Genomic DNA, 12,300 nt, shown 5'->3' on the forward strand with positions numbered 1-12,300 from the left:
ACAAGACCTGAGGCTGTTCTGCTTCCGTAAGAATGACAGTGATAAACTAATGCCTAACAGGCACTACATTCCTTGGCTAATGCCAGGGAAGGACTTCTGGAAACTGCCTCCAACTTCTTTCAGAGGGGGTTGGATGGTGATGAGTGGGTAGGGGTGTTGGGGTGAGGGAGGGAAACTCACGTTCACACTCGTTAGCCTGGTAAGTGGTCGCTGGTTTCCATGGAATCTGGTTGTATCCGGGGCAACACTGGTCACATGACGTTCCACAAGTGTTGTGTTGGCAGTCACACTGAAGTCTTTACAGAGAGGGAGGGAGAGAACGGAAACACACACATGAGTATCTATCAGATCAACAACCAGGAGATCAACAACCAGGAGATCAACGACCAGGAGATCAACGACCAGGAGATCAACAACCAGGAGATCAACAACCTGGAGATCAACAACCTGGAGATCAATAAACAGGAGATCAACGACCAAGAGATCAACAACCTGGAGATCAACAACCTGGAGATCAACAACCTGGAGATCAACAACCTGGAGATCAACAAACAGGAGATCAACAAACAGGAGATCAACAACCTGGAGATCAACAACCTGGAGATCAACAAACAGGAGATCAACAACCTGGAGATCAACGACCAGGAGATCAACAACCAAGAGATCAACGACCAAGAGATGAATGACCAAGAGATCAACAAACAGGAGATCAACGACCAGGAGATCAAGAACCAGGAGATCAACGACCTGGAGATCAACAACCAGGAGATCAATAAACAGGAGATCAACGACCAGGAGATCAACAACCAGGAGATCAACAACCAGGAGATCAACAAACAGGAGATCAACAACCTGGAGATCAACAACCTGGAGATCAACAACCTGGAGATCAACAAACAGGAGATCAACAACCTGGAGATCAACGACCAGGAGATCAATAAACAGGAGATCAACGACCAGGAGATCAACGACCAAGAGATCAACGACCAAGAGATCAACGACCAAGAGATCAACAAACAGGAGATCAACAAACAGGAGATCAACAAACAGGAGATCAACGACCAAGAGATCAACAAACAGGAGATCAATGACCAAGAGATCAACAACCTGGAGATCAACGACCTGGAGATCAATAAACAGGAGATCAACGACCAGGAGATCAACAACCAGGAGATCAACGACCTGGAGATCAACAACCAGGAGATCAATAAACAGGAGATCAACGACCAGGAGATCAACGACCAGGAGATCAACGACCAGGAGATCAACGACCAGGAGATCAACGACCAGGAGATCAATAAACAGGAGATCAACGACCAGGAGATCAACGACCAAGAGATCAACAACCAGGAGATCAATGACCAAGAGATCAACAACCAGGAGATCAACGACCAGGAGATCAACAACCAGGAGATCAACAACCAGGAGATCAACGACCAGGAGATCAATAAACAGGAGATCAACAACCAGGAGATCAACGACCAGGAGATCAATAAACAGGAGATCAACGACCAGGAGATCAACGACCAGGAGATCAATAAACAGGAGATCAACGACCAGGAGATCAACGACCAAGAGATCAACGACCAAGAGATCAACGACCAAGAGATCAACAAACAGGAGATCAACAAACAGGAGATCAACGACCAAGAGATCAACAAACAGGAGATCAATGACCAAGAGATCAACAGCGAGGAGATCAACAACCAGCAGTTCATTAAACATTAAACATTAAATACTAACATGAGGCTAAGACTAACACTAGGCTGATACTAACACTAGGCTAATGCTAACACTAGGCTAATACTAACACTGGGCTAATACTAACACTAGGCTAATACTAACACTGGGCTAATACTAACATGAGGCTAATGCTAACACTAGGCTAATACTAACACTAGGCTAATACTAACACTGGGCTAATACTTGGGCTGAACCTTTATCTCCAGGTTAAAACTCCTCTACCTCTTTAACCTTCTTTTAGCTACAGTTAAAACTCCTCTTCCTCCATCAACTTTCTTTTGTGCCATCAGAGAAAACGTAGCCCACCCGCTCAGTTATAAACCCAGAGAGAATGCAGCAGTGAAAGAGTTAATTCCTCTACAGTCCCAGAACTTCACCCTGCTTCACCCAGGCACATAATCCCATTTAGCATGAACAACCTGCAGTTTACACAGTGTGGCCAAAACAGAACCATTAATCTGGTCGTTCAAGGATAAAAGCATGTAGAACCATATACAGAGTTTTATCAAACATCAGGGGCCCGCTGCTGGTGTAATAACATAGACTTATAACCTCAAAACCTCTGAAGGATCGGCCCCTTTTTTTCAATTTTCACCTAAAATGACATACCCAAATCTAACTGCCTGTAGCTCAGGACCCAAATCTAACTGCCTGTAGCTCAGGACCCAAATCTAACTGCCTGTAGCTCAGGACCCAAATCTAACTGCCTGTAGCTCAGGACCCAAATCTAACTGCCTGTAGCTCAGGACCCAAATCTAACTGCCTGTAGCTCAGGACCCAAATCTAACTGCCTGTAGCTCAGGACCCAAATCTAACTGCCTGTAGCTCAGGACCCAAATCTAACTGCTGGTAGCTCAGGACCCAAATCTAACTGCCTGTAGCTCAGGACCCAAATCTAACTGCCAGTAGCTCAGGAACTGAAGCAAAGATAAGAATGTTCTTGATACGATTTGAAAGGAAACACTTTGAAGTTTATGTAAATGTGAAAGGAATGTAGTAGAATATAACACAATAGATCTGGTAAAAGATAATACGATGAAAAAAAAAAACCTTTCTTTTGTATTTTTTTGTACCATCATCTTCGAAATGCAAGAGAAAGGCCATAATGTATTATTCCAGCCCAGGTGCAATTTATACTTTGACCACTAGATGGCATCAGTGTATGTGCAACATTTTAGACTGATCCAATGAACCATTATATTTCTGTTCAAAATGATGTATCAAGACTGCCCAAATGTGCCTAATTTGCTTTTTAATAACTTTTCATGTTCAAAATTGTGCACTCTCCTTAAACAATAGCATGGTATTCTTTCACAGTAATAGCTACTGTGAATTGGACAGTACAGTCAGATTAACAGCCATTTTAAGCTTTCTGCCCATATCAGATATGTCTATGTCCTGGGAAATGTTCTTGTTACTTGCAACCTCACGCTAATCACATTAGCCTACGTTAGCCTACGTTAGCTCAACCGTTCTGTGGAAGGGACACCGATCCCAAAGACGTTTTAACTTTAAAAGGATTGTAACCAAAGGTCAGGAGGTTCGCTGATACAATATCCTGAAGACTACTCTGACTACGATGGCTTTGGAGAGGTCAGGATGTGTTTCAAAACGCCAAGGGGAGATAGAATGTTGATTTTCTAAGAGATTTTTAGAAGCCTGTTAGATTCACTCCATCAGGTGGAACGCAGTGCAGTGACCATCACATATAAAATACCACAGAGAAGAAAACACAGCATTGTCTTTTCCTGCTTCCCTCTTTCTTTATCAGATACACATACGATCCGTTTAGTTAAACTTAAAATGTACAGACTATTTCCTCCACACGAACAGCTTGAAAAACACACGTCGTTATGTGACTTCATCCTCTGTGAGGACCTATACTTTAGGTGCTATCAGGCTGGTCTGCATTACAAGTGTGGGTGTTGCTATTTCAGACATCTAAGGAGTGATGTCATCAAAGGACAGCTGTACGCTGCACTCCAGACTACAGTATCACCTGCCAAAGCTGTAATCATATATATATATATATATATATATATATATATAAATATTCTAAGAAGTCACCATATCTAAGAATTCACCATATCTAAGAATTCCCCATTGTGAGTTCTAAGAATTCACCATATCTAAGAATTCACCATATCTAAGAATTCACCATTGTGAGTTCTAAGAATTCACCATATCTAAGAATTCACCATTGTGAGTTCTAAGAATTCACCATATCTAAGAATTCACCATATCTAAGAATTCACCATTGTGAGTTCTAAGAATTCACCATATCTAAGAATTCACCATTGTGAGTTCTAAGAATTCACCATATCTAAGAATTCCCCATTGTGAGTTCTAAGAATTCACCATATCTAAGAATTCACCATTGTGAGTTCTAAGAATTCACCATATCTAAGAATTCCCCATTGTGAGTTCTAAGAATTCACCATATCTAAGAATTCACCATATCTAAGAATTCACCATTGTGAGTTCTAAGAATTCACCATATCTAAGAATTCACCATTGTGAGTTCTAAGAATTCACCATATCTAAGAATTCACCATTGTGAGTTCTAAGAATTCACCATTGTGAGTTTTTATACAGTAGGCCTACAGTAAGAAAGCTCTGACTCCAGAAATAGCGTGATTTAACGAGGGGACACTAGTCTTGAAAGACTAACCAAAGGGCAAAGCCTAGCTAGTCATTCTAGATCTATGCTTCGCTTTATCCCTTTGTGAAACTGAAGTCCTTGAGAGCTCAGAACCAAAGCTGTGTGTGTGTGTGTGTGTGTGTGTGTGTGTGTGTGTGTGTGTGTGTGTGTGTGTGTGTGTGTGTGTGAGTATGTGAGAATATGTGTGTAAGTGTGTGTGAGTGTGTGTGTGTGTGTGTGTGTGTGTGTGTGTGAGTATGTGAGTGTGTGTGAGTACGTGTGTAAGTGTGTGTGTGTGAGTGTGTGAGTGTGTGTGTGTGTGTGTGTGTGTGTGTGTGTGTGTGTGTGTGTGAGTGTGTGTGATGTGTGTGTGTGTGAGTATGTGTGTAAGTGTGTGAGTGTGTGTGTGTGTGTGTGTGTGTGTGTGTGTGTGTGTGTGTGTGTGTGTGTGTGTGTGAGTGTGTGTGTGTGTGTGTAGGCTTCTGCAAGTGTGTGTGTAGGCTTCTGCAAGTGTGTGTGTGTGTGTGTGTGTGTGTGTGTGTGTGTGTGTGTGTGTGTGTGTGTGTGTGTGTGTGTGTGTGTAGGCTTCTGCAAGTGTGTGTGTGAGTGCATACATGCTTCTTTGTGTGTGTGTGTGTGTGTGTGTGTGTATGTGTGTGTGTGTGTGTGTGTGTGTGTGTGTGTGTGTGTGTGTGTAGGCTTCTGCAAGTGTGTGTGTGAGTGCATACATGCTTCCTTGTGTGTTGTGTGTGTGTGTGTGTGTGTGTGTGTGTGTGTGTGTGTGTGTGTGTGTGTGTGTGTGTGTGTAGGCTTAGGCTTGTTTGTCTCAGAAAAAAAGATGAAGCAAGCCCATTGTACAGATCCATAGTTACACCAAAGGGCTTTAAAATAACTGGTTAAAATAAGGAGGTGTGTTTAAACTACATGTCAGATTTCTCATTTCAACAGAGACAATTTTTTTCCATTAAGATAATGACTTTCTAGTGAGTCACAAATGAAATGTTTCTTTCTTCTAAAGAGAAGCAAAGCCTAATGCAATCTCGTCCCTGGCAAACCCCCACTAACAGAAATATGTGTGGACTCTGGCTGACAGCAGGAGTGGTTCTCTAGAGGGTGGACTCTGGCTGACAGCAGGAGTGGTTCTCTAGAGGGTGGACTCTGGCAGACAGCAGAAGTGGTTCTCTAGAGGGTGGACTCTGGCAGACAGCAGGAGTGGTTCTCTAGACTGTGGACTCTGGCAGACAGCAGGAGTGGTTCTCTAGAGGGTGGACTCTGGCAGACAGCAGAAGTGGTTCTCTAGAGGGTGGACTCTGGCTGACAGTAGAAGTGGTTCTCTAGACTGGGATGGACTCTGGCTGACAGCAGAAGTGGTTCTCTAGAGGGTGGACTCTGGCTGACAGTAGAAGTGGTTCTCTAGACTGTGGACTCTGGCTGACAGTAGAAGTGGTTCTCTAGAGGGTGGACTATGGCTGACAGTAGAAGTGGTTCTCTAGACTGTGGACTCTGGCTGATAGCAGAAGTGGTTCTCTAGAGGGTGGACTCTGGCTGACAGTAGAAGTGGTTCTCTAGAGGGTGGACTATGGCTGACAGTAGAAGTGGTTCTCTAGACTGTGGACTCTGGCTGACAGTAGAAGTGGTTCTCTAGACTGTGGACTCTGGCTGACAGTAGAAGTGGTTCTCTAGACTGTGGACTCTGGCTGACAGTAGAAGTGGTTCTCTAGACTGTGGACTCTGGCTGACAGTAGAAGTGGTTCTCTAGAGGGTGGACTCTGGCAGACAGCAGAAGTGGTTCTCTAGAGGGTGGACTCTGGCAGACAGCAGAAGTGGTTCTCTAGAGGGTGGACTCTGGCAGACAGTAGAAGTGGTTGTCTAGAGGGTGGACATGTTGAAAAGTAATCTTAGGCTACTCTCTAGTGCCCTAGTTTTATCCAGGGCCTGGTCAAAACAAGTGCACTAAATAGGGAATAGGGTGCACTAAATAGGGAAAAGAGTGCACTAAATAGGGAAAAGGGTGCACTAAATAGGGAAAATGGTGCACTAAATAGGGAATAGGGTGCACTAAATAGGGAATAGGGTGCACTAAATAGGGAAAATGGTGCACTAAATAGGGAATAGGGTGCACTAAATAGGGAATAGGGTGCACTAAATAGGGAATAGGGTGCACTAAATAGGGAATAGGGTGCACTAAATAGGGAATAGGGTGCACTAAATAGGGAAAAGGGTGCACTAAATAGGGAATAGGGTGCACTAAATAGGGAATAGGGTGCACTAAATAGGGAATAGGGTGCACTAAATAGGGAATAGGTTGCACTAAATAGGGAATAGGGTGCACTAAATAGGGAATAGGGTGCACTAAATAGGGAATAGGGTGCCTTACACAAACAACCTCCCTCATCTCTTTACCATATGTCTACTCTCTACAGGAATACCTATGGATCTAGTCGACTGGGCGGACTTATGGAGAAACACACACACACACACACACACACACACACACACACACACAGGCCACATCTGCTTGTGGCGTGTGTAATCAGGCCCGGGGGGGGCGGGACATTTCACACCGCGAAGAGGAGAGGTATTCAGGCGTGACCAGGGAGTAGCGAGCACTCCAACACATTGTTATAGATTCATCGTCTCAAATGGGCACCCTATTCCCTACATAGTGCACTACTTTAGACCAGAGCCCAGTGTACTACAAAGGGGGTAGGGTGACATTTGAAACACATAGCATAAATTCCTATATCTGGACCGTTTAACAGGGGAATGTTAAGAATGGTGACAGGCAGAGGAACAAACCATTTGTCAGTTTAAAATGTTGAAACCCCAACGTTAGGGTTAAGTGCTCTATTAAGCTTTTTCCTGTTAGATAAACAGAAACCTAAAAAATCCTAACAAATTCCTGCTATCTTAAACAAACCACCTGTCGGACTTACTCTCTATGTCTGGTTCTCGTCTGATATACTGACGTACTCTGGATACTAAAGATGTGTGTGTGTGTGTGTGTGTGTGTGTGTGTGTGTGTGTGAAAACACGAGGCATACAACCACCTCCCTCCTCCGTAGAACTTAGATTTTCAATTGTTCCTCCTCAGTCATCCATCTCTGTCTTATCTTACAGCAGAATCACCCATCTTTAAGAATGATCTAACTTTTCTGTGAAACTTCTCTACCTCTCCTTCCTCTTCTTCTCTTCTCCCTCTCACTGTTCTCTCGCTCTTGTACCATTAGCTAGATTTCCATCCGATTGGCAACAGATTTTCATGCAACAAATAAAATACAAAAATAAAAAAGAAATCAAGTTAAAAAACAAAATGTGTATTTTCCCACCAGAGATGTTTTTTTCCATCAAATTGAGTTGTTGTGGATAAAAGGCTGTAAATCAAAACGTAGTGCACAATTAACATAAAAATGACTTTTGCAGTTAAATTCCCCATGTAAATGAGTTTCCATCTCTACTGGTGGTTCTGTCACAACAACAACAAAAATGGCATTTATAGGGCTATAGCAAATGTGCCCTCTCTGGTCTTGGCACGCGCTCTCTAGCCAACAAGTTGCAGATATAGTCCGGGTATAACCTACATCATGAGATTATTATGGATAAAAAAAGAGAGCAAGATATGGTTTTAATCTGTCAAATGATAGCCAAGGATCAATTCCGCCTCGTTTTGTTGGCAATGTGCACATAGCCTGTCTTCTCTTGAGAGCCATGTCTGCCTACGGCGACCTTTCTCAATAGCAAGGCTATGCTCACAGAGTCTGTACATAGTCAAAGCTTTCCTTAAGTGTTGGGTCAGTCACAGTGGTCAGGTATTCTGCCGCTGTGTACTCTCTGTTTAGGGCCAAATAGCATTCTAGTTTGCTCTGTTTTTTTGTTAATTCTTTCCAATGTGTCAAGAAATTATCTTATTATCTTATTATCTAGGTATTCTGCCTGACCACTGTTTTTTTGTGTTTTTTTTGTTGCCAATGTGTCAAGTAATTATCTTTTTGTTTTCTCATGATTGGGTTGGGTCTAATTGTGCTGCTGTCCTTGGGCTCTGTGGGGTCTGTTTTGTGTTTGTGAACAGAGCCCCAGGACCAGCTTGCTTAGGGGACTCTTCTTCAGGTTCATCTCTCTATAGGTGATGGCTTTGTTATGGAAGGTTTGGGAATCACTTCCTTTCAGGTGGTTGTAGGATCTCTCTCTTTCCTCCTTTATTTTCTCTGTGTGTATCATTTAAGAGATGTGTTTTGACAAATCACAGAGCACTTTGCATATACAAGGTATCATTTGTTGTCGTGCATAAAATGGAACCAGCTCCAGCTGACTCTTAAACCCATAGCTAGAGGGAACATTGTAGAGAGTAGACATACTCTCTGTAGAGAGTAGACATATGTTAAAGAGATGAGGGAGGTTGTTTGTGTAAGGCACCCTATTCCCTATTTAGTGCACCCTATTCCCTATTTAGTGCACCCTATTCCCTATTTAGCGCACCCTATTCGCTATTTAGTGCACCCTATTCCCTATTTAGTGCACCCTATTCCCTATTTAGTGCACCCTGTTCCCTATTTAGTGCACCCTTTTCCCTATTTAGTGCACCCTATTCCCTATTTAGTGCACCATTTTCCCTATTTAGTGCACCATTTTCCTATTTAGTGCACCATATTCCCTGTTTACCTTTTACCTTTATTTAACTAGGCAAATCAGTTAAGAACACATTCTTATTTTCAATGACGGCCTGGGAACAGTGGGTTAACTGGTCTAGGAACAGTGGGTTAACTGGTCTAGGAACAGTGGGGTTAACTAGTCTAGGAACAGTGGGTTAACTGGTCTAGGAACAGTGGGTTAACTGGTCTAGGAACAGTGGGTTAACTGGTCTAGGAACAGTGGGTTAACTAGTCTAGGAACAGTGGGTTAACTGGTCTAGGAACAGTGGGTTAACTGGTCTAGGAACAGTGGGTTAACTGCCTGTTCAGTTAACTGCCTACTCTGCCGCCCCAATTGAGATTGAGTCATGGCAGTATTCTCCTACGACAGCCAAGACAAATTAATTAACCTAATCTATTGATGTGTAGTAATCTCTACATAATCTATTGATGTGTAGTAATCTTTAAATAATCTATTGAGGTGTAGTAATATATATTCTATAATCTATTGATGTGTAGTAATCTCTACATAATCTATTGAAGTGTAGTAATCTCTACATAATCTATTGAAGTGTAGTAATCTCTACATAATCTATTGAAGTGTAGTAATGTCTACATAATCTATTGAAGTGTAGTAATCTCTACATAATCTATTGAAGTGTAGTAATCTCTACATAATCTATTGAAGTGTAGTAATCTTTAAATAATCTATTGAGGTGTAGTAATATATATTCTATAATCTATTGATGTGTAGTAATCTCTACATAATCTATTGAAGTGTAGTAATCTCTACATAATCTATTGAGGTGTAGTAATATATATTCTATAATCTATTGATGTGTAGTAATCTCTACATAATCTATTGAAGTGTAGTAATCTCTACATAATCTATTGAGGTGTAGTCATTTCTATTCTATAATCTACTAAGTGTAATCATTTCTACTCTATAATCTCTCATCTATTAGTGTATAGTCAGACTGTCCATCTTACTTGTAGGGGTCGTTGGGGTCGTGTGGATCGCAGGCTTCAGCGTGTCCGTTACACACACAGCGTCCTCCGATACTGATGTCCTTGATACTGTAGTAATACTGCAGAGAAACAGGCACAGCATGAAGACATTAAATCATTGTAACTGACTATTGTAGCTTCATTCAGACTAGTCAGCTTGTCACACAGTTTGACAGGCTGTAGTACGGGACGGTTTCAAGTTAAAGGCCATTTGAATATGACCCCTTCTCTACCTCCTCCCCCCCCCACCCTCTGACCCCTTCTCTACCACATGCCCCCCCCACCCTCTGCCCCCTTCTCTACCACCTTTCCCCCACCCTCTGTCCCCTTCTCTACCTCCTGCCCCCTACTCTCTGACCCCTTCTCTACCTCCTGCCCCCTTACTCTCTTACCCCTTCTCTACCTCCTGCCCCCTTACTCTCTGACCCCTTCTCTACCTCCTGCCCCCTACTCTCTGACCCCTTCTCTACCACCTGCCCCCTACTCTCTGACCCCTTCTCTACCACCTGCCCCCACCCTCTGACCCGTTCTCTACCACCTGCCCCCTACTCTCTGACCCCTTCTCTACCACCCGCCCCCTACTCTCTGACACCTTCTCTACCTCCTGCCCCCTACTCTCTGATCCCTTTTCTACCTCCTGCCCCCCTACTCTCTGACCCCTTCTCTACGTCCTGCCCCCTACTCTCTGACCCCTTCTCTACCTCCTGCCCCCTACTCTCTGATCCCTTCTCTACCTCCTGCCCCCTACTCTCTGACCCCTTCTCTACCACCTGCCCCCTACTCTCTGACCCCTTCTCTACCTCCTGCCCCCTACTCTCTGACCCCTTCTCTACCTCCTCCCCCCCACCCTCTGACCCCTTCTCTACCTCCTGCCCCCCAACCCTCTGACCCCTTCTCTACCACCTGCCCCCACCCTCTGACCCCTTCTCTACCACCTGCCCCCTACTCTCTGACCCCTTCTCTACCTCCTGCCCCCTACTCTCTGACCCCTTCTCTACTTCCTGCCCCCCCTACTCTCTGACCCCTTCTCTTCCACCTGCCCCACCTGTGTGACGGTGGGGTCGTGGAGGGCCTTGTATCCTAACCCAGTACCCATCAGTACCCTAACCCAGTACCCTAACCAGTACCCACCCTGCGTGTGACGGTGGGGTCGCGGAGGGCCTTGCCCATCAGGTGTCCCAGGAGGGTGTTGGTTCTGAGGAAACGGAGACGGATGTTGGTGGCCTTGGTGAAATCCCTCAGGACTGGAGAGTAGGAGAAGTTCATAGCCCCGGGACGCCCGTTCACTAGAGACACCACCACCTGGGAGAGAGGGATGATGTCACACACACACACTCAGTAGGTATACACACACACACACACACCACTGTACCTCTCCATTCTCCAGGGGTACGATGCGGGAGTATTCAGTGGTACAGATGACGTCGTTGTCAGAGTTGATCCGTTCGATGGTTCGCTGTCCGAAGCGCTCAATGCAGTCTCTCTTAGAAGCTGTTAAAACACACACACACACATTAACATTTATAAACACATATTAACATTTATAAACACAAATTAACACATAAAACATATATAAACATATATAAACACATATTAACACATATTAACACATATAAACAGATATAAACATATATAAACACATATAGACACATATTGACACATATTAACACATATTAACACATATAAACACATATTAACACATATTAACATATATAAATATATAAATACATAGAATTGCTTGATGCAGTCAGAAGCTAAACACAGTACAGTGATATGAGCTATGAGCTGTGTGTTGGATATGAGCTATGAGCTGTGTGTTAGATATGAGCTGTGTGTTGGATATGAGCTATGAGCTGTGTGTTAGATATGAGTGAGCTAAGAGTTGTGTGTTGGATATGAGCTGTCTGTTAGATATGAGCTATGAGCTGTGTGTTGGATATGAGCTATGAGCTGTGTGTTGGATATGAGCTATGTGTTAGATATGAGCTGTGTGTTGGATATGAGCGGTGTGTTAGATATGAGCTATGAGCTGTGTGTTAGATATGAGCTATGAGCTGTGTGTTAGATATGAGCTATGAGCTGTGTGTTGGATATGAGCTATGAGCTGTGTGTTGGACATGAGCTGAGCTGTGTGTTGGATATGAGCTCTATGTTTGATATGAGCTGTGTGTTAGATATGAGCTGTGTGTTGGATATGAGCTGTGTGTTGGATATGAGCTGTGTGTTGGATATGAGCTGTGTGTTGGATATGAGCTATGAGCTGTGTGTTAGTTATGAGCT

The 12,300-nt window shown here is 43.6% G+C and overlaps 1 protein-coding gene across 1 annotated transcript in view; it reads right to left on the bottom strand.

Moving 5' to 3' along the window:
• lama5 (laminin, alpha 5) overlaps positions 1-12,300 on the bottom strand; it is a gene marked incomplete at its 5' end in the record, with an annotated part of 282,983 nt that overhangs the window by 169,643 nt on the left and 101,040 nt on the right. The window contains 4 exons of the mRNA XM_042304281.1: positions 181-296; positions 10,003-10,100; positions 11,152-11,322; positions 11,393-11,511. Of these exons, the coding sequence (XP_042160215.1) occupies positions 181-296; positions 10,003-10,100; positions 11,152-11,322; positions 11,393-11,511 (504 nt within the window). The remainder of the gene's footprint in view (positions 1-180; positions 297-10,002; positions 10,101-11,151; positions 11,323-11,392; positions 11,512-12,300) is intronic.

The sequence above is a fragment of the Oncorhynchus tshawytscha genome, linkage group LG22 (assembly GCF_018296145.1).
Source record: "Oncorhynchus tshawytscha isolate Ot180627B linkage group LG22, Otsh_v2.0, whole genome shotgun sequence".
Taxonomy (NCBI): domain Eukaryota; kingdom Metazoa; phylum Chordata; class Actinopteri; order Salmoniformes; family Salmonidae; genus Oncorhynchus; species Oncorhynchus tshawytscha.